Below are 22,902 nucleotides of genomic sequence, written 5' to 3' on the forward strand. Positions count from 1 at the left end.
GCGCTGAAATGCAAAATTGGAAGGCTTGTTTCCTACCTATCCTGCTTCCTTTCTATGCACTCTTTCTGTCCTTAACCTTGCGGACCTCCAGGACTGCATATCTAATTAACCAGCTTGATTGATTGACTGGTTGGTTATGTTCCGGGCGTGCCTTTGTATACAGTGTGTTATTTATGGTTGGAATGTACTTCCTGCATGGCATGGCATGACACTACCGAGTTTATGAAGCGCTAGTTTGTACTTAAGGTTGGACGCGGTTGGAATGCGCCTTGGCTGCATTGTGCAGTTTGCAGTGTGCTGCAACTAAGTTAGTAGAACTGCAACTGCCGCTGCACCTGCCACTAGTTGTAAACTTGTAATAGTCCGGCCTGATTGGTATATCTCCGAAACGACTAAGGTAACAAAGTCACGGCCGGAGGAGTTGGAGATGACATGTCAGGAGGGTGCTACGAAGTACTTTCGCACCCGGAAAGCTTTGGAGAGACATTGAAAAATTGAAGATGCATAATTACATTGCTTCATACCAGAAGCTAAACTAGGCCTATCTGTCTAAGACCAAGAACAGAGCACTTTTGCAAAACTAAAAAGAAAAGACATGCATCCGATTACTTCGTGTGCGTGATATGCCACTGTATCGTCCCAACCAGAAACCTGTAAACGGTGAAATGATGTAAAACGAGTAAACCACATAGTAACAGAGTCTATCGTGAGATTGACCAACGCCGCCCATATTGAGTTACGAAATGATATCAAAGAATAACGGAAACGCGCAAGAAGATCGATCGTCTACCGGATGTCGGAATACAAGCTCATGACTGCACTGGGCAGAGTTTACCAGCGACGGTTGTTACCGAGGGGAGCGGAGTTGGAGGCAGTGGAGTGACCACCACGGCCGCGACCACCACCACGACCACCCCAACGGCCATAGCCACCTCCGTGACCGCCGCCACCGCTGTAGCGGACCATCTCGGCGAGACGGGGATCAATCTGCTGCTTAGCCTCAGAGAGGATAGTGACAAGGTCACGAGCCTGCTTAGCATCTGCAAGATAGTCAGTATCATCCCATGTCGTAGTCTTCGAATAACTTACTGTCAGTTGTGAAGAAGGTGATGGCGGTACCCTTGGCACCCGCACGACCAGTTCGACCAATACGGTGAACGTAGTCCTCGGAGTTGTTGGGGTAGTCGTAGTTAAGGACATGAGTAATGTCACGAACATCTTAACAAGTTTAGGTTAGCAAACAGAGCATTAGTGGTATATAGCAGGCGTGGCATGGAAGCCCTTCAGCCGTGTGAGACTAGATGCATCACTCTCTTCACGGTCTTTATTTCAGATCCGTTACGGGGTCAGTCCATGTACTGGCAGATATCGGGCGGATATCGTGGTCCTGGAGCAACCTTGGAATGCAGCTTGACAGGCGGAAGAGAAGCCACCGCACTTCTCGACCAACCAGATCCAAATGAGGAAAGTCAGAACAGAAGAATGAAGAAATCCTACGTGTCTGCTAAACTGCACGTGAGTCCAAGGTTCTCCTGGCATAAGAACCATTTCAGAGAAACCCGACAAAGCCTGGACGAGTCAAATATGCCAGCGAGGGCATGTAAGAGAGTTAAGCACTGTGCCGTTGTCGCACGGCCTCAATACGGCTGGGGTGCTTCGAGAAGGAAGATAGGGGGAGGGGAGGAAGAGGGAGAGGGGGAAGCGCATTGTTATCATACCGATACCACGGGAAGCCACGTCAGTAGCCACCATGATTGGGCTCTTGCCCGTCTTGAACTCGTTCAAGACCCAATCTCTTTCTTGCTGTTGCTTGTCACCGTGAATAGCTGGAGAAGTTAGCCAATGTTTACTTAACGAATAAGTCAAGGACTTACAAAGGGCTGGCCATCCGTCTTGACGGAGGAAGCGAGTGATCTCATCTGCGATACGCTTCGTACCAGTGAAAACAAGACATTTGCTGCCGCGGTCCTCCATGATCTTCTCCAAGTGCTTGATCATGCGGTCGCGCTTCTCAAAGTCGGAAATAACTTCAACAATTTGGGTGATACGGTGGTTAGCAGACAGGTCCATCGAACCAATGTTGACCTGAATGTAGTTGTTGAGGAAGTCGCTGGCAAGCTGGCGGACCTCCTTAGGCCATGTGGCGGACCACATGCAAGTTTGACGGTCAGGGCGAATCTGGCCAATGATCTTGCGGATTTGGGGCTCGAAACCCATGTCCAACATGCGGTCAGCCTCGTCAAGAACGAGGTAGGTGACACGGCGGAGGTTGGTACGACCAGCCTCGAGCATGTCAATAAGACGACCAGGAGTAGCAATGCAGACTTCGACACCACGGGACAGGTCACGGATTTGAGGACCCTTGGGGACACCACCGTAAACACAGGTGTTCCTGATGCGAGAGGACTTTCCGAACTTTGAGATTTCAGCCTGAATCTGGACGGCCAACTCACGAGTGGGGGCGAGGATAAGGACGATGGGACCATCTCCAGGAGCAAGGAGGGGCTGGGCGTTGATGTGAACGATAGCAGGAAGACAGTATGAGAGGGTCTTTCCGGAACCAGTCTCGGCGATACCGACAACGTCGCGACCGGAAAGAGCCATGGGCCAACCCTGGGACTGGATGGAAGTGGGCTTCTCGAAACCCTGAGCCTTGACCTCGCTCAGAACGTACTGAGGGAAGCCAGCCTCGTCGAAGGTCTCGACGGGGCGGGGAACATCGCGACCCTGAACGGTCATCTCACACTTCTTGCGGAACTCGTCAACCTCACGCTGAGTACGGTTGGTAACCTCGGGGTGCTCCTTGTAGAAAGACTTTTCGAACTTGGGGAGAGAGTCGATGTCTGTGAAGTCGTTAGTGTCCTGCTTACATGACAGTCGCGCAGTCGCAATAGACTTACCCCAGTCTTGCTTCTTGAGGCCAGCGCCGAGGTTGGACATGCGGTCACCACCAGCACCAGCGCCAGCACCACCACCGCCGCGTCCGTAACCGCCGCCGCCGCCGTAACCACCACCACCACCACCACCACCACCACCGTAGCCGCCGCCGCCGCCGCCGCCGCCATAGCCACCTCCACCGTTGGAGTAGCCGTTAGAGTAACCACCGCCCCTAGAGCTGCGAAAACAAGTTAGCATGTGCGCTGACAGCGATGAAGAGAGGTGAAAGATTAGGTGAATCAGGATCGTAAAAACCCGCGAGCTGAGAAAACTCCGAGCCCAAAAGGAGCACTTGGGGCAACACAGGAGAATTCAACAGTCGCCAGATAGCCATCACAGCCAGAACACCCGATCTGCAGCCTCAGAAATATTGAGGAAAAAGAGCATACCGATAAGACTCGCGCTGGTAGCCACCGCTGCCGCCGTAAGAAGACATGGCGAAGAGTAACCTGAAAGAGAGATGTGTTGTCTTGTCGAGAAACTCGAGGAAAGGGCTTCTCGTCTAGAGAAACCTGGCAACACAGGGAATAGAGAAAACAAATGCGAAAAGAGAGAAAAGTGAGGAAAAGATAGATGAAGGTTGAGGAGAAAGGTGTTGAAGAAAGGAAGAAAAAACAGCGGAAGGAAGAAGGAACTTTGGATTATTTGGGGAAGGCAACTTTCACCCCCGATTGGGTTAGCGCAGGAGAAAATCTCGACACCGCCGCTGTTATGTAAGCAGTCCAGACAATGCAGAGAAAGAACCATAAAAGAGTCAAAAAAATAGTATGGCTGAACCAGAGTTGAGTATGTTCAGCAGATCGAGATCTATTTTAGTGGCAAATGGTCTTCACAAGGCTCTTTGTGGTGGCCAAGTACCTATCTATACTGCACATAATCAGTATTCTATACAATCTTCTATAGATTTCTAGAAATATATACATAGCCTCATCACTGTACTCTGTACGCTCACAGGCCACCCAACCCCATATCCCAAAACCCAATCTCTAACTCCGTCGCCCTCACAAAGATCTTAATCAACTCCTCCATCCGCGACGGCGACACCTTCCTCATATGTTTCTCAAGCAGTTCTGCGAGTTAAAGAAGCCGTTAGTCAATCCGTCTCACGCTATCACAAGCACCGTTCAACCACAAAACTGTTGTATGACTTGACTTACCAGAACCCAACCTCACAGCCTCCGTATAATCCTCCGCAACATAATTTTCAATCCACTTCCAGTACCGATTACCCTCGCGCACCGTATTCTCCTCCGCGTGTAGCCTCCGCGCGATGGCGCCGTACCCGATTAGGCAGGGGGCCAGCGCGACTTGCAGGGCGAGCCAGTCTTCTGATTGGCCTACGTCGAGGATGTATCTGCTGTATGCGGTGCATGCTGTATTGTGAGTCGTATAAGAGTTTGGCTGCTGAGTTGTAGGGTGAGGGTGCTTACCGGTTGTTTCTGGGAGTTTCTCCATTTCTTCTTTGGAGAGGCCGAAGGAGGCGCAGTAGTCTACGTGTAGGGCGGTTTCTCGTTGGATGTGGAGGACGATTTGGGCGGACTGTAGTATTGCATCAGTAAGGGTTCAACTGCCAAGTGCGCGGTATAAAGGACTCACTGCGGCTATCGAGTCCATGTCCTTAGCCTTGTAAGCGGCAAGCGCATTGCTTCGAGCGAATTGGACCTGGAAAATCAGTCAGTCAGTCGTTCACGAACTTCTCAAAAGGCGACGTACAAGGTAAAGATAATCCTGCGACAGGTACTCCTTGAACCGCTCAACAGGAAGCTTGCCACTACCCAATTTCGCAACAAAGTCGTGCTCCGTAAAACGCTTCCATACTTCCTGTACATCAGGACGATCAAGAATATACTCTAGGAAACGTCCCCTGATACCTCATTAGCCTCACGTCACTTAAGGGCATAGTAAGAAAGTGAACATACGGCGCAAAAGGCAACGTATAAAGAGAATGAAAGTGATTAATCGGCCCACTACCCTTCCCAAGCTGGAAACTCATCTTGATGCCCGCCTCAACAAACCGAACACCATTTCGGACAGCCCTCGTCAGATCCTTACCCAACGCAAGGTTCGCCGCAATAGCAGACGCAAGAGAGCACCCTGTGCCATGTGTGTTCTTGCTGACCAGGAACTCCGTCTCAAACAGCGTAACTTCCTCCCCGTCGTACAGAATATCAATAACCCGCGCAGAATCCTCTGAGCCCTTGGCAATCTTAAGATTTTTCGTAAGTGGTATATGCCCACCCTTCAGAAGGACAGCCTTGGGACCCAACGTGGCAACCTGCTTAGCGAGTTCAATGAGGCCCCGCAGATCTTGTGGCTCTGTATATGTCTGACCAGCATCTTCCAAAAGTAGTTTCGCTTCTGGGATGTTAGGCGTGAGGACTGTTGTTAGTGGAAGCAACTTTGTGCGCAGGCCTTGAACAGCCGCTTCGGGGAGAAGCTGTGAGCCACTGGTTGAGATCATCACCTATCCTGGATGGTCAATTCTAATTCCTATAAAAACCCTAAGAATCCAGAGTACGATTCTGATATACTTACCGGATCCAAAACGACAGACGGAATCTTATACCCCCTCAACGCATCCGCAATGACATCAATCGTCTCAGCGGACGACAGCATGCCTATACAAGCATCAGCCGGACTCACTCAACAAACTCCTCTCCATCCTAATCGAACATTAGAAAAATCAACGTAAACATACCGAGTTTAACAACATCACTCCCCACATCATCCAAACTCGCACAAATCTGCTTCTTGACGAAGTCCGCCGGCGTAACATGAATATCCTGTACACCGAGCGTATTCTGGGCCGTTAACCCAGTAGTAGCAGTAAGAGTGTAGCAGCCATACGCCGTCAAAACACGCTGGTCAGCCTCCAGCCCGCTAAGTACATTAGCAGACGATCTGGAGGGGCAGTGAGGGGCGGATTAGGTTGCATACGCGCCGCCGGAGCTGTCGGAGCCTGCGATGACGAGGACGCGGGGTATCGACATGACTGAGGCTGATACTTCAGACGATGGAGCTGTCTGAGTCACGGAGTTACAAAGTGAGTATTGACTGGCTGTGTAGTTGTAGATTTAACTCTTGAAGTTCGGGGAAATGACGATGAATTCAACCGGTGGAGCTCGACGAAAGGGGTTTAGCGTGGCTTGTATACTTCTCCGCTACCGGAGAGCTGGAGGCATAATTCCAAGTCCTTGTCTTCTAAATCTTGTGAATGAGAGATATGAGCAAGCCACAAAGGCTTGAAAGCAGGTATGATGTACTTAAGTATGAGGATGAGTGATGCATCATTAAACTATCCATGCTAAAACCAAACAAATCCTATCGTGACCCATTAATCAAAACCAAGAACAACCCAACTATATACAGACCTGCCAGTAACCAGAAACAACAAAGCAGCCAGCTAAAGCCAACTCAGGAAAAAAAAATCTAAGCCAACATAAACTTAAACAGCCCATCCATCTCAACCCACTGCCGTCCACACTTCCTCAAATACCCGTCCACAACACCCTTCATAGTCCCAAAGCGGACACGGTTAAACTCCGCCAAAGCAGCCACACTCTCCTTCTTATCCCCAGTCTCCTTGTCGGCGGCTGTCCTCGCCTTGTCCACATCCCACAAGGAGGCAAAGTACAGAAGCTGATTGTACATCTGCTTCTCGGTGTATTCGTATCCCATGCGACCGAGACAGCCCTCTGCTTGTCCGTGCGGCCCAAGACAGCGGTGTCCGTAGACGCTGATCTGACGAGTGCGGTTGCCGCAGGTGGATTCGTCACAGACGAGCCAGCCCTCGTAGTACCGAGATGTTTGGGCCCGGATCTGGGACTCGAGTTGTGCGACAATGCTGAGGACAGGGAAGACCTTGCCGCAGGAGGTGTTGGGGCAAATGATACCGTGGGGCGAGCACATGTTTGTTGAGTTTGTGAGGCCCTCAAAAACGGATTGCTCTTTGCAGTGGCGACAGGTGAGGGTGAGTCTGGCGGCTGATTCGAAGCGGACGGAGTCAGGAATCTGGGACTCTAGGGGGAAGATCTCGGTGTTTTGAGTTGTAGAGGTGGTAGAGGTGTTGATCTGGTACTTGCGGACGTCAAGGCCGAGGCATTCGGCTAGACGAACGGCGTCAGTGCCGGGGATGGGGGCGCAGAGACGCTCAATAGGAGGGAAGATTTGTTTGAGAAGGTAGAACTCGATGTCTGGCTTGAGGCCGGAATCAGGCTTGATAACGTCTTGGAGAGTGTATGAACGTTTGGCGGCGGGGAGGGAGGATGTTTCTGAGTCTCCGGATGTGACAATGTAGGAGATAACATCGTTTGGTCGCACTGTCTTGCCGCGAGCAAGCTCTCGCAAGGCAACTTGGGCTGGAGGCATGGATTCCTTGTTGGGGTACTCCTCTGGGCGTTTGGACAGTTTCTAACAGAGTCAGTGCCCAGTCAAACACTTTCAAGGTGGGATACATACCGTGTAGATAACGTATTTCTGAACAGGAACAGTAAATTCTCTCATCTTGCCGGCAAGCTCACGAAGGTAATCATGAACACGGTTCAGAACAAGCTCTTGATCCTCACCAGAAAGGACTTCATTTAAGAGCCGTTGGGAGGCCTCTTTCGAGAGAGCACAGTACTCACGTCTCTTCATATCCAGACCCTTGACCTCGAGCTTGTCGACATATTTGCCGTCCACCTGGGTCATATTGATGGCCGCATACTTCTTTTTAGCATGCAACAAGAGACGTCTGAAAATGTTATCGATGTCGATCTCCAACAGCCTATACCGTTCGTTGATGGCCTTCTTGAGCTCCTCTCCGACCTTCAGAGCGTCGCTGATCGTGTCCATGTTCGTGTTGATCATGACGGAATCAGTATCACCATAGATGACCCTCAGCTGTTGGCCTTCGACGAGTTCCTTAGTGCTGCGCAGAATCTCACGACCCTTAAAGGTGGTGAGCATGGCCAATGGACGAGCATAGAAACGACTTTGCGTGTAACCAAGACATCCGTACATGGAGTTGGCCGTAAGTTTGAACGCTAACTGTTTTGTGTCCCATGTAGCGAGCTGTTCTGGTGTTGCGCGCTTATCCTTCATCAACTTCTTGACCTCTCGACGACGACCGACAAGCGTTGCAATAAGGCGAGGAAGGATACCTTGCTCGGTATCAGAGGCAGGGACCTCAGGGACCTTCTCGTCCTGTTCATTCTCGGCCTAGAATTGTCAGCTTGGGTAATAGAGTGGGATTCAATCAACGTACCGACGACGTGCGATCCACCGTCGTGAAACAGATGTTGTACTCCTGAATAATACTGGGATACAAACTGTTGAAGTCCATGACAAGCACGAACCTGTCATAGAGACCCCTCTCCGGCTCGAAGACGAGACCGCCCTTGTACTTGTCCTTTTTCTTCTTGTCGGCTGCATCATCGTCTTCTCCCTCGAGAGCCTTCTCCTCCGCCTTTTGAAGCTTCGAAGAGTACTTGTCAGGACAAATGTATTTGTTTCGGTGGAACTCGTGAAGCAGAATGTACTCGTTGCGCTCAGCGCGAGTACCGCTCAGTGTTCGGGCCCAGGAATTGCCAGCAATGTTCGTGAGCACCTTTGTCAGAGAGAGCATCTGGAGCCGCAGAACCAGGGCGGCAATGAAGTACGTATCTGTATCGCAGTGGTTGACAAAGTTGACAAGACCGTCTTTGGAGGTAGCCCAAGTCTTAAGGGCCGCCTCCATATCGAGATCTTGCCGTCCATTGCCGGATCCAAGGTAGAGATCGCACATTTCCGTGAGACTCCACGATTGACATTTCATCATGAGTGACTGCTAATGTTAGCTTACTCCCTCAGATCAGGGAGTTTGGTCTTACCTTGCCCATATCGTTGGCCAAATCGCAAACTAATCTTCCCGCAACAAGGTGTCTCTCAGTGAAGAAACCACCGCCCCTGTTGAAGTTCCTAGGCCACTCTCCACGCTTGAGTCGTCCGAGACGGTGCCACCCAGGCGTCTTCTTCTCTTTAAGTCTGCTCAGCAAGATGCTGAGGTCAACTTCCTGCAGCTGATGACCCATCAGGACGTCCGGATCCATTCGCTCAAACAAAGCCAAGAACTTGCTGAGCAGCATCTGCTCGCTCTTCTCTAGCATATATGTGCCCCGCTGCTTTCGGACCTCAGCTTCAAAGTTCACTGGATACGACGAACCAGCCGGGCGCATCACGGTGAATGTCTTGCAGGGTAGCTTTTCCGGCGCCGTGGTCTCGGTGACAGAGACGTTTTCATAGACACGTGCGCTGGCAACCAGGATCTCTTGCTTGTTCTCCTTGACGTTGAGCTGTGTTCGGAAGGCCATACTGATCAAAGTCAGGGTTGGTGGTTCAAGGTTCTCAGTGTCGGGGACTGGCGTGATGAGCGCGGGCTTCGAGGTTGAACATTCGAATTTACACCAAGACGCGTTGTTGACAGTGCCAAAGTCGGCCTCTTCAATCTTCAGCCAGCAAGGACCCATGATGTTCTTCCAGAGGACAAACTGCTCGAACAAGGCAGTGTTTGTTCCGAAAACATGCGAGAAAGTCTCTCCCTTGGTCTCCATAGGCAGGGCCGGCTTGTCGTAGGGGTAGAGTAGCTTCAGATACTCTGTTTCTTTAGGAACACCGGGCATCTCGAATGCGTACTTCCGAGTGCATTCCTTGATCTTGTGCATGCCCACCTTCAGCCGCGACATCATCTGGTCGACTTCATGATATACGTCCTCCATGTCTACTTCTTCATCTGTGGTCCGGCCCTGTTTGTTCCTGTATTCGCGGGGAAGGAAGTACAACTTGCGGAGAATGCTGTCGACTTTGACAAACGCACTTGCGAAAGATCCGGTTTGCTTGTTCTTTACCTTTCCAAACAGACAAAGACTGCCATTGACCTCTGTGTAATCAAGCCAGAAAAAGCGTAGACTGCCGTCCTCTTCAACAACATCCTGAGGTCGCAGCTTTCCGAAAGTGCGGGTTTCAGTTGATGCCGGGCTGTTGAGTACATTCAGCTTGTCGCGGACATCATTCCACGAAGCATTCACATCGGCTGCTGATTTGACTGGCGAAGAACTGGCGGGCGTCAGGTAAGACTCTTTCTTGATCTTGGTCGGCGGCGGCCGGCTACCAGAGATGTTGACGCTCGTTGCTTTGGATTCGTGGTTACCAGTAGCTTGCACAACCTCCATCCCGTCGTCGTCGGACTCAGGCTCCTCCTTGATGGGTACTATATTCCTCCTCTCCACTGCTTTCGTAACCGGCGATGAAGGCATGGGATCGCTCATAGGAATATCATCATCGTCTCTGTGCAGCGGCGGGTCATCGTTGTCCATGTTGAGAGGCGGGTCGTCGTCAACCGGTGAAACTGGATCACTGTTCTCATCTCGCCTCGCAGGCTTCGACTTCGTTTTCTCTGAAAGCGGAGGAGACAGAATACGGACTTTTCGGCGCGTTTCCGACTTGACGACGTTGTGCTTCGGGACCTTATTCGAGACCACATTCGTATCGACTTCACCTAACAGATCTGCAAGGAACGCATCATCTTCGGCAGTAGCAACTGGCTGCAAGAACACACAAGTCAGTTCACATCTTCCAAGTAACCAATCCTCTCTTCAATGAGGGAAAAGTAGCATACCTTCGGCTTAGCCGGCGCCGCAGCGCCAGAACTAAAATACTTGGAGATCCCATTATTCATCTTCTCCTTGCGAGCCTTCTCCTCTTCTCTCTTCCGCTTCGCAGCCTTGCCCCTTGGTAAATTATCATCGTCCTCGCTCTCATCGCTATAAGGGCCCTGCTGCTCATTCCAGACCTCGCGCCCGTCATCGGCGTATCCCTCGCCATTATCGTCGACGACAAAGTCGTCCTCGTCTAACCGGTTCCGGATAACCTTTTTATATCCGTCGTCATCGACCTCATCGTAGATATCGCCTTGTTCTTCGACTTCGTATGTCGCCAGGCGCTTTTTGCCGGAGGCGCGGAGGGCGCGCAGTTCGGCGAGTTGGGCGCGGCGGGAGGCCATTGTGTGTGGTATTATTTCATGAACGTGACGGCATAAATGGATATGGGGTTCAAGTTGGAAAGCGAGAGAATTAGCACGGTGGGCTTCACCGATCTTTGGTATTGTGTTTTGGGGAAGGGATGCTCTACTGCTCGGACAACGTGCAATTTGACGCGGGAGGAACGCGGTGGACGCGGTGGACGCGACACGCACTTTGGCCAATCCCGTTGGTTTATTTGCAACTGCTCCACTCTCTATACTTGACCCCATTAACTTCAGAAACATGAAAGACAGATTTTGGTATAGGTGGACAAATAGCAGAATTTTAGGATTGCTTTATCTATACGCCGAACCATTAAATACCATTTGTTTCTCAACCCTGCCCGCCTTAATCCGACGAACTAACATTCGAATCCTCATCGCTAAATTCCTCTGCAAGAGCGTTAGCACAAGCCCATTAACTCATTCTTTCACAGTTCAAGTAACACACCTTGAGCAAGCCCAAAATCAAACGTCCCATTCACCTTCTCCGCCAAAACCTCCCTTATCATATCCAGCGCATGCTCCGGGAAATTGACCCCCGACATCGAATTCAAAACAGACAAGTTCAAACCTCTATTCCCCTCTCCCAACTGCGAAATGAAATTCATAATCCCATCCGCACTGAAATTACTCAGCGCATAGATAGCAAGACTCTTCAAATTTGTCAGACACGAGAAAGCAGGCCAGATCGAGTCGTTGAATGTCTCGCCGCTTATCCAGAGTCTTTCCAGGTTGGGGAGAGACGGTGTAAGCAGCTGCACTTGGTCCATTGTGAACCAGTCTGAGACGTCCTTGAGTTCGAGTTCGCGGAGGTTGTAGAGTGGGCTGAGACTTGTGATGAGGGCGTCGTTGTCGCGGGGGCCGGAACTTTCTTCGCCGCGGAGGTAGAGGTACTGCAGTGAGTCGTGGGAGAAGAGGGCTTCCCTGAAGCCGTCGGTTTCGGATAATTTGTAGCCGGCGAAGGAGAGGCTAGTCAGATGGAGGTCGTCTGTTCCGAGTGCTTGAGTGAGTAATGGGCCATCGTGCATGAATTTCCGTAGTTCGAGGCGCTTGAGTTTCGTGCAGGATCGGATCCATTCTGCAACTTTGCCGAGAGTCTCGTAGAACTCTTCGTTCCATGTCGTGGGCGATGAGTCTGTTAGACTTAGGACTTCTAGTTTGGGGAGGACGTTTAGTGATGGGAGTTCGCGGATCGTTTCAATGGTGAGTCTGGTCAGCTTTAGCTCGGTCAAAGATGCTTGTTGTGTGCCTAGAGCTTTGATGGATTTGGGACCTAAATGTGAGAAGCTGAGTACTTCGAGATACTCTAGTGAGTTGGGTCGAAGCGTGTTGAAGAGCTCTTCGGCTTCTTCCTCTGCGTTGCCGGGCGGCTTGTTCTGCCTAGATGATGTTAGCACAGCTATCTCAGTAGGTCGTAAGCTCGTACCAAAAGTAGATCCTAAGCTGTTTGAACTCCGGACATTGCTCTCGAATCTTTTTGCCTGCCTGCTGCGAGAGCGCAGCCCCAGACCAAAGGGTCAGAGTTTGTAGCTGGGGTGAACTCTCAATCCATTCGTTCAACATTGATGGTTGAACTGTCATCATTAGACGAGCCAAGCACTTCTTGATAGAGACACTTACCGTTACAAGACATGCCTCGTATCAAGGGATTCTTCTGAACAATGGCTTGAAAACGTGAGCATCAGGTATACTCAAGGTACGAGGAAGGATACTGACTAGACCCAATTTTCACCTTCATCCATTCGTTATCAGGCAGTGCCCTCGCGGAACGTCTTCGCTTTTTCCCCTCAGAAACATAACCACGAGAGACAAACTCCTGCAGCTCGGGCGTATACAATTCGCTGTAAACGGTCAACCCCTCGCATAGCCATCAGAGACAAAAGTAGGACGTACTCCTTGACAGTTCCCCCAGACCCCAGCAAATTCCCCAAATCATCAAGATCCAGATACCGGATGTAGCTATAGTACGGCAGATAAGTCAAATCCAGTGTAGAGAGAATGATAGACCGCCAGAGCGTGATCCATTTCCTTAATGGAGAACTTTGTTCTTCTTTTGATCTTCTCGATGCTCGCAGTGGCCGTCGAGAGTAGATCTGGGGTTGGGCCTGCGAGCGTAATTGCTCGTCTTCCGTGCCACCGCCTCTCAAGGGTGAAGCGTCGTAGATTCTGCGAGGTGTCAGCATACGCGTCCACAACATTGAATGCGCTTCAAACTGACCGGTATAGAACAGCTAGCGCATGTTCTGTAAATGTTTTTGATGCGAGAGCACATTGATATAAACTGTTGTAGTCTCTCTCGTCGCCTAGGTTGTCGAAGACCATAAAGAGGATCTCACTAGGAAGTGTAGAAGCCATTGTGAGACGCAAACTTGACCACGACCTGGATAAGCCACGCAAACAACGAGCTACCGATTAAAGTAAACAAATGCTATAGACTGAAATGGATGATGATGAAATGGATGCAGTTGACGCAGGGCAGCTCCTACATCAGCGGGCTGCTTATGTAACCTCGCGTTCTGCCTAGACTGCCTGTTCTGGTGCTTCTCTCTTCTTCAAACAACCTCACGAACAATTACGAAATCTAGACGAATAATACTTCATTTGATTCTGGAGCCTGAATTTCACTTTCTGTAGAAGAGACGCGTCTCGCGAGAATCTACTTTCAATATCTGCCCATTGGCAACAGCCATGGCAACAATATCCTTCTCTCTCCTCCCAGCATCCCTCACTCAATTCCATGATGCCTTGGTATGCTTCTCTAAATTCAGTGACAATGTCGGCTTGGAAATTGAGGAAGATTTAGTACGTGCATTCTCTTTTCTCAATACTAGCTCAATTACTAACAGCACATAGCTCCGTCTAAGCGCACTGAACTCAAGCAAATCAGCATACGCCACCTTTGTATTTGAGCCAGAGATATTTTTCGAGAACTACAAGTATGACTACGCACATACGAAGTTCAGTTGTCAGGTTTTTTTAAAGGTCTTTTTTTCGTCCCTTGGTGTACTTGAGAAAAAGTATACTGACGACGCCAGGCCCTCCTCTCTGTCTTCACATCCCGCCCAAACCGGCGCGACAAAGACACAGCCGTGGAGAAATGTGAGATTGAAGTCCACGAGGACTCTGACGAGACAGAATGTCGTCTATTCATCAGGATGATATGTGGGCTTGGCGTGATCAAATCGTACAAGCTTAAGTATGAATCGACGGCGGTTGTTCACGCGATGTTTGATCAGTCCCAGGCGATGAACGAGTGGAGTATTGAGCCTGTGTTTTTGAAGGAGATTGCGGCGCATTTCAGTCCGTCTGCTGAACAGCTGGATTTCTATTCTGAGAATAATAAGGTCCTATTTACGAGTTTCACGACGAAGATTACGGATGGGAAGGGTAGGTCTTTCTATATATCGGTTTTATCCTGAAGGACAAGGTTGTTCTGACGTTGCTGCAGATACATTAAGACAGCCAGTCCACACATCCGTCGCAATCGATAAAAAGGACTTTGAGCACTACCTAGCCGACGACGCAATGCATATCGCCATCAACTGCAAGGATTTTAGAGCGATAATATCGCATGCAGATTCATCTGGAGCGTCTCTTACAGCGCGGTTTACACGGCCTTGTCAACCGCTGCAACTCGCATATGACTTTGAGGGTGCAAGAGCAGAGTACACGCTCATGACGACCGGCGCGGCGAGTCCAGAGGACCTACCAAGTTCTTCTAGAGCGGTGCGAGAGCTATCAGCTAGGCAGGCTTCGGTTCCGCCTGTACCAGCGCAAGTTCGAGCACCCGCGGGCCGAAGTACTTCAGCTACCACCAATACGAGACCAATGGCACCGCCAAGGGGAAGACCTGTTCGGCCTCTTACCGGGACAGCAACGACGACGACAGGTACGACGCCAGCAACTCAAACACAGGATACAACGCAACCACCGCCAGCCTCATCAATCAAGTTCGATAGCCTCTTTGTACCGGCAGATGACGATCATCAATGGGATGTAGCGGAGGACGAAGAGGCCGAGCCGGAAGATATGCTCGGCTGGGACGCAACTGCTGATCCGGTATGTTCTCTCCAATCCACCTATCGTCGTCAAAAATCACTGACAAGAATAGAATAATGACGATGGAATGGGACCGTTCTTGCGGGATACCGAGCCTGGCTCAAGAAGGGACCCAATGGATATCAGCGAGAAGGACGAGATGGGTATTCCGCCGACGCAGAAGATGTCGCAGGTAGGTCCTCTCATCAAGTCCAGCCGATCCACGGCATTGCTGACAATCACAGCTCCATGGACTCGGACTCTTCGACTGAGCAAAACCGGTGTCCACCAATTTCGCCAAAAGGCCTCAACATCCAGTTTTTGCCATCACTCCGTGACAATCCAACTAGTCGCACATCCACCGCCCAGTCCAACAACCTTTTTACCCTCAGGCAATTCAAGCGGGATCTTCTTAGACACACCCTTAACATCACCCTTCTCATCCGTCTCAGGTCCGCAGTTTCCGTGCTCGCCCCATCCGAACGCCACGACTTCCCCATTTTCCAGCAGGACAAGACCGTGCTCGCTGCCAACGGCTATATCTTTCACGGCCACGCCGTCCAGGTCCGCGGGTGGTAGTTGGCCACGATCATTCCGGCCCCATGATAAAAGTGTGCCATCGGCTTTGTGTATGTAGATTGCGTGCCAACTTGCAAGAACCTTCTTATACCCCTTTATATCCTCAGTGCGGGGAATATTCGAAATAATACCCCATTTATCAACAGCCTTCGTTGTTTCAGACCCAGAACCAGAACCCGATTCCGACGCAGACGCAGAGTCTAACGAAAAAGAAGACCCAACCCCACCCCCATTCCCAAGAACCAAAATCTCACCCCTCTCCCTATCCCCCAGTAAAACAGTAAACTCCCTCCCACAAACAACCCCCGTAACCCGCATCCCACCAGGCACACCAATCTCCGTCGGCCTCCAAACAATCTTCTCCTCCACATTCTCAATTCCCAACTGCCCCTTCCTACTCGCACCCCACCCCCAAACCCCCCCACCACTCAACACCGCAACCGTATGCCCCATCCCACTCGCAAGCGAAAGGATATTCCTCCCCTCAGGCGGAAAATCAACCATGCGCAGCCCATTCCCCGCGCCCGTAAAGGGTTCTCCAAGGCCTAATTCCCCCTTGAATCCAGACCCAAGCACAAAAGCCTTATCGGCCTTCCTCTCACTTTCTGAGACGGGACCGCACGCGACCCCGGGACCAGTCGCAACAAGGATACTACCCTCCCACGTCGCAGAAACAGCGCTGAAAAGCGCATATCGAGGACTTAACCCGTCTTCGGATTGAGATACCACCACGGGCCTGAAACGGTTGGGTCGCGAGCCCGTGTAGCCGCATCGCCCGTCTGTGTTTTCACCAGCTGCGTAGACGAGACCGTTAGAGAGGTGGATTAAAGTGTGGTTTCCGCCTGCGACTATATTTTTTATTGCCACGTTTGATTTTTCTTGCGGGGTGCGGAGGAGGAAATGTATGATTCTGTCTTTCCATTCTCTTGATTCGAAGACGCATTTTGCTGGGATGGAGATGTCTTCGCCGTGGCCGAGGGCTAGTTGGGAGGAGCCGTTTGAGCCGAGGGCGTAGAGGGGGGGTGGTGGTGGTGGTGAGGACATGGTTTGTGAGATATGAAAGAAAGGTTTAGGGAATAATATAGTATATCTAGAAAAGAAATGTAGCTAGTCTATAAATCCAAGAGAGTTGTATTTGTATTCAGTTGAGCTGTATGCAAGACGTGGTGTTGGTACCTCTATCGATAATCAACCTTACCGCCCGTCCCACCGCCAAAAAACCAGCGGGGTCTCGCCATAAACTCAGCAGAATAAGAGCTCCGGTTGCGGTCTAGCCCAAGTCCGACCCGCCCAGCAGAAGCGAAATGTGGGGAATTGACCTCACAACCTCGGCACAGAAAAAAAAGTTGGCACTTGGCAGGCAGGTCGCATTTCCATTTGTAAGTTTGTAACGCGCAGGGCAGGGCAGGGCGGCTGAGGACTCCGTTTTCCGTGGAGACGGTGGAACTGCGGATGGAACTCGGTGTTAAGGTGAATTGCGTTCGGACTGGATTCAGAAGATATCAAGATGAGCTTTAGGTGGTTTTACGATTTTTACTGAGATTGTGATTTCAGACATGTCATGTCAATGAATATTGAGCATTCAGTCTATGTACTCGTATAGTGTAGGTAGTAGCACTAGTGTACTGGGTATGTAGAGTATGTAATGGAAAGCAACGACACGCTTGCTCATGCACTTCAAACGTAAGTGACAGTGAAAAAAAGAGATTAAGAAACATTATGAACAGCCGCCATGTTTTGAACAGAAAAGAGAAACAAAAACAGGGTATACCATCGCCCGACTATTTCTCGTCAAACGAAGGATCCGACGAACTCCCTGACCGCGCAGCAGGAGGGAGAGCAAAGTCGTCGCCCTTTGTAGGCTTCTCCTCCATACCGCGGAACATGGGACTCGTGCGGTGGAAGTAAGAGTGGACGTGGCCCTGGAGGAGGTCCTCGTCGGTAGCGTCATCCTCCAGACCGCCCTTGTCCTTCTCGGAGATGCGGGCGGACATGGCGGCTTCCCATTCCGCGCGGTACTCCTCGACCTTCTGCTTGTAGTCGAGCTCGGCATTGTAGTACTTGCCCTTGCCGCGGAAGCGCTCCCAGATGGAGAGGTGCTTGGGGTGGACGGCCGGGCCGTGGTATTCCTCTTCGAGACCCTCGCGGAGGTACTTCCAGCGGCGTTCTTGCTCCTTTAGGTCGAGACCGGTGGTGTCGGGGAGGAAGAGCCAGGTGAGGACGACACCGGCAAGGCCGAACCAGGGGACGACGTAGAACTTTTCTTGTGTGGTGATGTAGTTGTAGAGGACGGATGCGAGGAGGGCGCCGAGCTTACCGGCGGCAGCGGAGATACCGTGGGCGGTGGCACGGATGGGGGTGGGGAAGACTTCGGCGGCGACGAGGAAGGTGACGGAGTTGGGGCCGAACTGGTTGAAGAAGGAGGAGAGGAAGTACATCGCCTGGAATTCCTTGATGTGCTCGGGAGAGGTGTAGTAGTCAAAGTTGAAGGCGGGGACGATGAAGAGGACGAAGCACATGAGGAAGCCGATAATCTGCATCCATTTGCGGCCGTAGAGTTTGTTGTCGATGAGGAAAGAAGCCAAGTAGTATCCAGCAAGAGAGACACCGACGTTGCACAAGTTCCAGAGCCAAGTAGGCATGATTGAGGTCGAAGCAGGGCTAATAACCTTGATGAACTCAGACTGGAAGAGCTTGTTTCCGTAGAAGAAAACATCGTTGGCGAACCAGGCACCGGCAGTTGCGACAAGACGGAAGCCAAAGTGTTGGAAAGTCAGCTTGAGTGACTTGACATCGTAACCAGTGACCGAAGACTTCTTCTTGGCGGCCTGAAGCTGCTTGCTGGCAGCCTTCATGTGGTAGGCACGGTAGTAGACAAGCCAAAGAGTGCCAACAGCTGGAATGGCGAAAGAGATACGGTAGGTCCACTGAGCCGCGACGGTCGAGTAGGGAGGGTTGCCGCTACCGTGGTGGAAGCAAAGCAGTAGAATAATGAGCAGAACCTGGTTGAAGAACTGACCCCAACCCTGCATCAGGAAAGCACTGGTAACCTTGCGACCACGGTGCAGACGGTCCTCTTTGGTGGAAACCTTGCCAGAGCCAACGGCGTTTTCCATACCACTGGTAGCGGTCATGGGGTATTCACCACCGACACCGATACCGTAGAAGAACAGAGACCAAGCGTAGCAAATAACCCAGCCGTTCTGGGTAACACCCCAGGCGGCTGTCAGCATCAATAGACCAATGAACATGATCGTCGCATCCTGAATCAGACCCCAGCGACGGCCGAGCCAGTCACCAACGATACCGACCAGAATTTGTCCAACAATGATACCGCAAATTTCGAGGTAGTCGACCGCGTTGATCCATTGAGCGTTGCAAATTTCGTGATCTTCCCAACAGGCGGGGAAAGCAGCTTGGAAGAGGGGTTTCAGGTTTCCGATCGAGAAGAGCACGTAACTACAGAAAAAAAAAAGCAATTAGCACGGTCCCACCATTTCAAGCGCACGTGTAGACTTACCCCTCCAGACCAAGACCAGCACCAGGAAGGACCATATTCCGGAAGTAATAAGAAATTGGCGACAGGGGATCAGCCTTGGTCATCTCCCAGATCCCGGACAGCTCGCGCTTGGCCTCGACGCCATCGTAGGCGCTGACGAACTTGATTCGGCGGAAAATGGACAAGTCCGCCCAGTAGGTGCCGTCCGGGGTGTAGCTGTCGTCCGGACGAATGAGGGCGTCGAAGGCACCCTTCTCGTTGATGTCCATGTTCTCCAATGGGTCATGGTCACCCGTCATATCGGGGCCGTGAGGCGCACGAGGTCCAAAGTCAGCCATCTCGTCCACTCACGCTCACAGCGAAGCAACACTAGCAAGTGCGAAGCAGACGGGCGTTCTTGGCCGTGAGGACAAGAAATTGAAGGCGGCTGGGCCGTTCTTGGGGGAAGCTTGGTGGTAGGAACGAGTCGTTGAGGCGTCACGAACAACGCAGGCCAAGTCTGACCAGACGAGGGCAGTTATATAGCAACCGCGAAAATCTCTGGAAGCAAGCGGAAGCGGCAGCCAGACTGCTTCGGCGAATCGGGCACATGTGCCAGCGGTGGCGTATGATAAGTCGGTGCAGTGGGCTTCTGGGCTGACCCAGCGTCGCAGTGGGGTTCCACTACAGAATGGAACAGGTGCGGGACCCAGCCTGAGTGGTAGGATGATGGTGGGCCGACAGTGCTGGTGGTGAGTGGCAGTGTGACACCCCGCCAGGGCGAAATCGCTCGAGTCTCATTCGCTTCAAGCAAGACGGTTTCCTCGATTTGCTATTTGGGGTAGAGAAAAAAACGAGATTCTGGAAGCGATAGTGGTGCATAAGGATAAGCTTGGCGGCGGAACTATTTTAGAGCAGAGTCGATCGCCCTGACATTCCCGCCCAATCACCTGCGCACGTGGTGGCAGAACTTCCCACGACCCGACTCGAGATCAGCCTGCACCGCCTTCCCTTTGCAGATCCTTGCGCTTGGCCGGTTTCGGACGGGCCAATCAGTCCCCCGCATGGCAGCACGGGGGCGATCTGGGGTTCCCAATTGTTGCGTTGTCTCTCTCTCTTCCTGCACTCTTCCTGCACTCTCCTCCTGCATGCTATCCAACTCATGCGTCTGCCCAGACTTGTGCCACGCCTGGCCCGTTTCAACACGGCAACTGGTCACTTGAGCACCTTCCCTACTTGTCTTTGAATCTCGATGCCTAGCAGTGCCGCCGATGACGACCCCGTGTTACGCGTGGGGGAAAATCTCGCTATCGTGGTTGACATCTGTACGTTGCCAAGAAAGTATACATCCAGGCTCCAGGATAATCCGTCTCCGAATACGAGTGCTGCGACTTCTAATTGTCTCGTATCCAGCTTCTATACACGCAGCATGCGATAAAGTCGTTGACTGATCAGTCCCTGATCTTCTGTTGATCGAGCTGGCTGGCTTGGCGATGACGACGACCGCGGTGACTGCAGAGTATGTCATAATTTCCTGACTGCTACAGCTCGACCCGCGAGTTGAATTAATGTCGGGATGGCATTACTAGCTAGGGATCGCACTCCTTGGTTTTCTGGCTCTGTTGGGGTCCAAGTCCGAGTGTTCTAGTGACTCCTGAGGCTGCCATAGATTTGGCGCTGCACGTGCTTCCGTTCCGGACATCCATAGGACCCCAGACCACCAGAACCCACCACCATCAAACCACGAACAATGACAACCGTCAACTTTCTGGCCCTCCTTCGTTTGACGTCGGCATGTTATCCGCTCTAGAACCTCGTCGCGGCAACACTATTCTCTCCCCCGAATGTCAGTGCCACCACATATTCCCCCACGAGGGCTGAGACAGGACGACTCTTCGACGGACATTATCGACGCCCGAAGGATACACTTTGCTAGTCCCACTAGCCGTGTTGTGTGGAGTGGCCGAACGTGCTGATGGGGCCGCTCAGGAACGCCATGGACAGGGGTTGGTATTGCATGTCCAGTCGGTATCGCCCATCTGCGAACGTGACAGCAGTCGGCTTGGAACCAACAAGACAAGCCTTGAGCGAATGACCTTGGAGGAACGCCGCAAAGGCTTCGCATTGCTTGATATGCTTGGCTGGGTTGGCTTTCAGCCTGATCCTGAATCCTGGTCGATGACCAGTGACTAGCGACGCATGTCAGCATGCAGTGGCTAAACGCCATTGACTGCATCGCATACGTATCCTCATCGAATAGCACACACTGACTGACTCGTATTGCGCTAATTACTAACTGATTGCTTCATTATCTTGTTCTTCGGTCACCCCGGGTGGTGGCGCCCGGGTTTCATATCTCGAACTCGTGGGTATGGCCCGCCCGTCATGTTACAGATCGGATGAGGTAGTACCGTACAGCTTGCCTGACTCCTGTCGAGCTATTTTCTTCCTTCGGAATGTACTCCGCGCACGTGTCTCGTCGATTCGCTCTGCTGGTATTGACTTTCGCTATGAACCTCGTATAGTTCACCAAGCCGGATCAGTCGGCTCAGATCTCATGTTTGGATTCGCAAGGTAGGTGCATGATACGACACAACCTGTATCCGAGGAGAAGTCTGCCGCTTGTGTTGGACAGGATGCGTTGGTCGTGGTTTCGTCCAACCGCCTAATATCTCAGCCTGGACCCGAGTTCAAGGGGATGCAGCTTGGCAGTGGCAGTGGTGGTATGCACGATCATCCAGATCACCACGCTGGCCATATGCTTATTGAGTCTAGCATTCTCCACTATATAGTAGGCTCTCCCTTGCTTCCAGGTTGACGTAGAACCCCTTGCAGACTTTTATGGATTAACAAACTCGTGGTAACGCCTACGGGCCTGGTTGCCCGTTCACGGGTCGTTTTTGTTGTCATTGCACCATCCCTTGCATACTGCGCCTCAAATTGAGCATGACATGCGTAGCCTATGAAGTGGGTTGAGGCTTACCGAGCATTTCCCGGCGACCTCCTCCGCCAACTAGACCTTGACGCGGAGGGACTCGACTCGATCCAACATTGTAGTACCTAGTACTTTCTCTGCAACGTTTACTTTATAGAAGCTCTGATATCTTATTTATTGCCTACAAAGGAGAAATCGTTCGTAGTAGAAAGACCATGAGTGGATGGGATTATGTCCGCCTTGGCGCTACAATATATATTTCCCGAGCGCGGGCTGGGGTATGGTCTTTCCAAAAAAGTCTCTTTCCAAATGATCCTTCCAGCAGGACATCGAAAAATGAAAAGGAGCAAGACTCGTCTTCTCAGTAAGACCCTGCCGTTCTGAGCAACCATCAGAGGACACAATATTTATGATCATGGACCCTTTCACCACGGTTTGTGCTATGTTCCACAGCAACGAAGACGTTATTATGCCATAACCCAAAGACGAAATCATTGACGACACAAAGAATGACAAACAGAAAAGAGACATGAGGGTAATAGAAAGACATATATGTCAAGCCAAACTTTCCAAACGCCCGTCTTCTGCGTCCAAACACTTTAACGAGCCAGTTACAACACCATGGCCGTCCAAAGCAACACCAGCCCCTTCGGCCCCGAGATTCCAGCAGAAATCTGTGAGTTGATCTTTGATTATGCAGCTGGAGGCAAAATCAGATGCACGACCTTCAACAATAATTCCGAGATAGGAAACTGGCGGCTTGTTAATCAGACATGGAAACAGTACCTAACACCTCTCCATACAGCAGTCTGAGTTTTCGTGGGCAGCATCGGAAGCTGCACGCATTGTGGGAGCTTATCATCGACTTCGCCAACAACCCCGAGAAAGCAGGATATG

The 22,902-nt window shown here is 51.3% G+C and overlaps 8 protein-coding genes across 8 annotated transcripts; 1 reads left to right on the plus strand and 7 right to left on the minus strand.

The window, feature by feature from the left end:
• Positions 1–555: 555 nt before the first annotated feature.
• BDV14DRAFT_79726 (DEAD-box ATP-dependent RNA helicase DBP2) lies at positions 556–3,766 on the minus strand. Its single transcript, XM_073777556.1, has 6 exons — positions 3,327–3,766; positions 2,901–3,115; positions 1,875–2,843; positions 1,719–1,826; positions 1,090–1,218; positions 556–1,040 (listed from the first exon to the last, which is right to left on the minus strand). Exons 1-6 carry the CDS (start codon positions 3,371–3,373, stop codon positions 832–834), a joined length of 1,677 nt encoding a protein of 558 aa, XP_073627147.1. The 5' UTR covers positions 3,374–3,766; the 3' UTR covers positions 556–831.
• A 119-nt stretch (positions 3,767–3,885) lies between these two features.
• On the minus strand, positions 3,886–10,954 carry BDV14DRAFT_190486 (DNA-directed DNA polymerase alpha catalytic subunit POL1; the record flags this gene model as incomplete). Its single annotated transcript, XM_073771344.1, has 14 exons — positions 3,886–4,007; positions 4,095–4,310; positions 4,368–4,476; positions 4,534–4,599; positions 4,651–4,801; positions 4,857–5,401; positions 5,473–5,555; positions 5,636–5,817; positions 5,875–5,935; positions 6,471–7,347; positions 7,396–8,136; positions 8,183–8,740; positions 8,787–10,496; positions 10,571–10,954. 14 exons carry the CDS (start codon positions 10,952–10,954, stop codon positions 3,886–3,888), a joined length of 5,805 nt encoding a protein of 1,934 aa, XP_073627148.1.
• A 151-nt stretch (positions 10,955–11,105) lies between these two features.
• On the minus strand, positions 11,106–13,417 carry BDV14DRAFT_175431 (uncharacterized protein). Its single transcript, XM_073769066.1, has 7 exons — positions 13,194–13,417; positions 12,869–13,141; positions 12,692–12,816; positions 12,596–12,640; positions 12,402–12,549; positions 11,424–12,355; positions 11,106–11,365 (listed from the first exon to the last, which is right to left on the minus strand). Exons 1-7 carry the CDS (start codon positions 13,328–13,330, stop codon positions 11,322–11,324), a joined length of 1,704 nt encoding a protein of 567 aa, XP_073627149.1. The 5' UTR covers positions 13,331–13,417; the 3' UTR covers positions 11,106–11,321.
• A 123-nt stretch (positions 13,418–13,540) lies between these two features.
• BDV14DRAFT_175433 (putative DNA repair protein rad9) lies at positions 13,541–15,853 on the plus strand. The gene is made up of 6 exons (XM_073769067.1): positions 13,541–13,777; positions 13,829–13,957; positions 14,011–14,362; positions 14,424–15,034; positions 15,087–15,206; positions 15,259–15,853. Exons 1-6 carry the CDS (start codon positions 13,664–13,666, stop codon positions 15,283–15,285), a joined length of 1,353 nt encoding a protein of 450 aa, XP_073627150.1. The 5' UTR covers positions 13,541–13,663; the 3' UTR covers positions 15,286–15,853.
• BDV14DRAFT_201207 (RCC1 domain-containing protein) lies at positions 15,341–16,636 on the minus strand (the record flags this gene model as incomplete). Its single annotated transcript, XM_073773689.1, has 1 exon — positions 15,341–16,636. One exon carries the CDS (start codon positions 16,634–16,636, stop codon positions 15,341–15,343), a length of 1,296 nt encoding a protein of 431 aa, XP_073627151.1.
• Positions 16,637–17,150: 514 nt separating this feature from the next.
• On the minus strand, positions 17,151–19,632 carry BDV14DRAFT_175439 (putative MFS phosphate transporter). The gene is made up of 2 exons (XM_073769068.1): positions 19,113–19,632; positions 17,151–19,051 (listed from the first exon to the last, which is right to left on the minus strand). Exons 1-2 carry the CDS (start codon positions 19,427–19,429, stop codon positions 17,374–17,376), a joined length of 1,995 nt encoding a protein of 664 aa, XP_073627152.1. The 5' UTR covers positions 19,430–19,632; the 3' UTR covers positions 17,151–17,373.
• A 573-nt stretch (positions 19,633–20,205) lies between these two features.
• BDV14DRAFT_175441 (uncharacterized protein) lies at positions 20,206–21,703 on the minus strand. The gene has a single exon (XM_073769069.1). The coding sequence runs from the start codon at positions 21,304–21,306 to the stop codon at positions 20,899–20,901; it is 408 nt and encodes a 135-aa protein (XP_073627153.1). The 5' UTR covers positions 21,307–21,703; the 3' UTR covers positions 20,206–20,898.
• A 22-nt stretch (positions 21,704–21,725) lies between these two features.
• Positions 21,726–22,623, minus strand: BDV14DRAFT_175443 (uncharacterized protein). The gene has a single exon (XM_073769070.1). The coding sequence runs from the start codon at positions 22,534–22,536 to the stop codon at positions 22,252–22,254; it is 285 nt and encodes a 94-aa protein (XP_073627154.1). The 5' UTR covers positions 22,537–22,623; the 3' UTR covers positions 21,726–22,251.
• Positions 22,624–22,902: the final 279 nt, after the last annotated feature.

This window comes from Aspergillus stella-maris (assembly GCF_047715825.1).
Source record: "Aspergillus stella-maris strain CBS 113639 unplaced genomic scaffold BDV14scaffold_35, whole genome shotgun sequence".
Classification (NCBI taxonomy): Eukaryota; Fungi; Ascomycota; class Eurotiomycetes; order Eurotiales; family Aspergillaceae; genus Aspergillus; species Aspergillus stella-maris.

Bases quoted from the DNA above. Each gene is read 5' to 3' on its own strand.
- BDV14DRAFT_175433 (XM_073769067.1), top strand. From the start codon at position 13,664: ATGGCAACAATATCCTTCTCTCTCCTCCCAGCATCCCTCACTCAATTC. The intron at 14,363-14,423 runs GTAGGTCTTTCT...ACGTTGCTGCAG, and splicing joins GAAGATTACGGATGGGAAGG to ATACATTAAGACAGCCAGTC. The intron at 15,035-15,086 runs GTATGTTCTCTC...TGACAAGAATAG, and splicing joins GGGACGCAACTGCTGATCCG to AATAATGACGATGGAATGGG.
- BDV14DRAFT_175439 (XM_073769068.1), bottom strand. From the start codon at position 19,429: ATGGCTGACTTTGGACCTCGTGCGCCTCACGGCCCCGATATGACGGGT. The intron at 19,052-19,112 runs GTAAGTCTACAC...TTTTTTCTGTAG, and splicing joins GCTGGTCTTGGTCTGGAGGG to TTACGTGCTCTTCTCGATCG.
- BDV14DRAFT_79726 (XM_073777556.1), bottom strand. From the start codon at position 3,373: ATGTCTTCTTACGGCGGCAGCGGTGGCTACCAGCGCGAGTCTTATCG. The intron at 3,116-3,326 runs GTATGCTCTTTT...TTGTTTTCGCAG, and splicing joins TACCAGCGCGAGTCTTATCG to CTCTAGGGGCGGTGGTTACT. The intron at 2,844-2,900 runs GTAAGTCTATTG...ACGACTTCACAG, and splicing joins CCTCAAGAAGCAAGACTGGG to ACATCGACTCTCTCCCCAAG.
- BDV14DRAFT_175441 (XM_073769069.1), bottom strand. From the start codon at position 21,306: ATGCAGTCAATGGCGTTTAGCCACTGCATGCTGACATGCGTCGCTAGT.
- BDV14DRAFT_175431 (XM_073769066.1), bottom strand. From the start codon at position 13,330: ATGGCTTCTACACTTCCTAGTGAGATCCTCTTTATGGTCTTCGACAAC. The intron at 12,817-12,868 runs GTACGTCCTACT...GACCGTTTACAG, and splicing joins TCTGGGGGAACTGTCAAGGA to CGAATTGTATACGCCCGAGC. The intron at 12,641-12,691 runs GTCAGTATCCTT...CACGTTTTCAAG, and splicing joins GAAGGTGAAAATTGGGTCTA to CCATTGTTCAGAAGAATCCC.
- BDV14DRAFT_175443 (XM_073769070.1), bottom strand. From the start codon at position 22,536: ATGTCTCTTTTCTGTTTGTCATTCTTTGTGTCGTCAATGATTTCGTCT.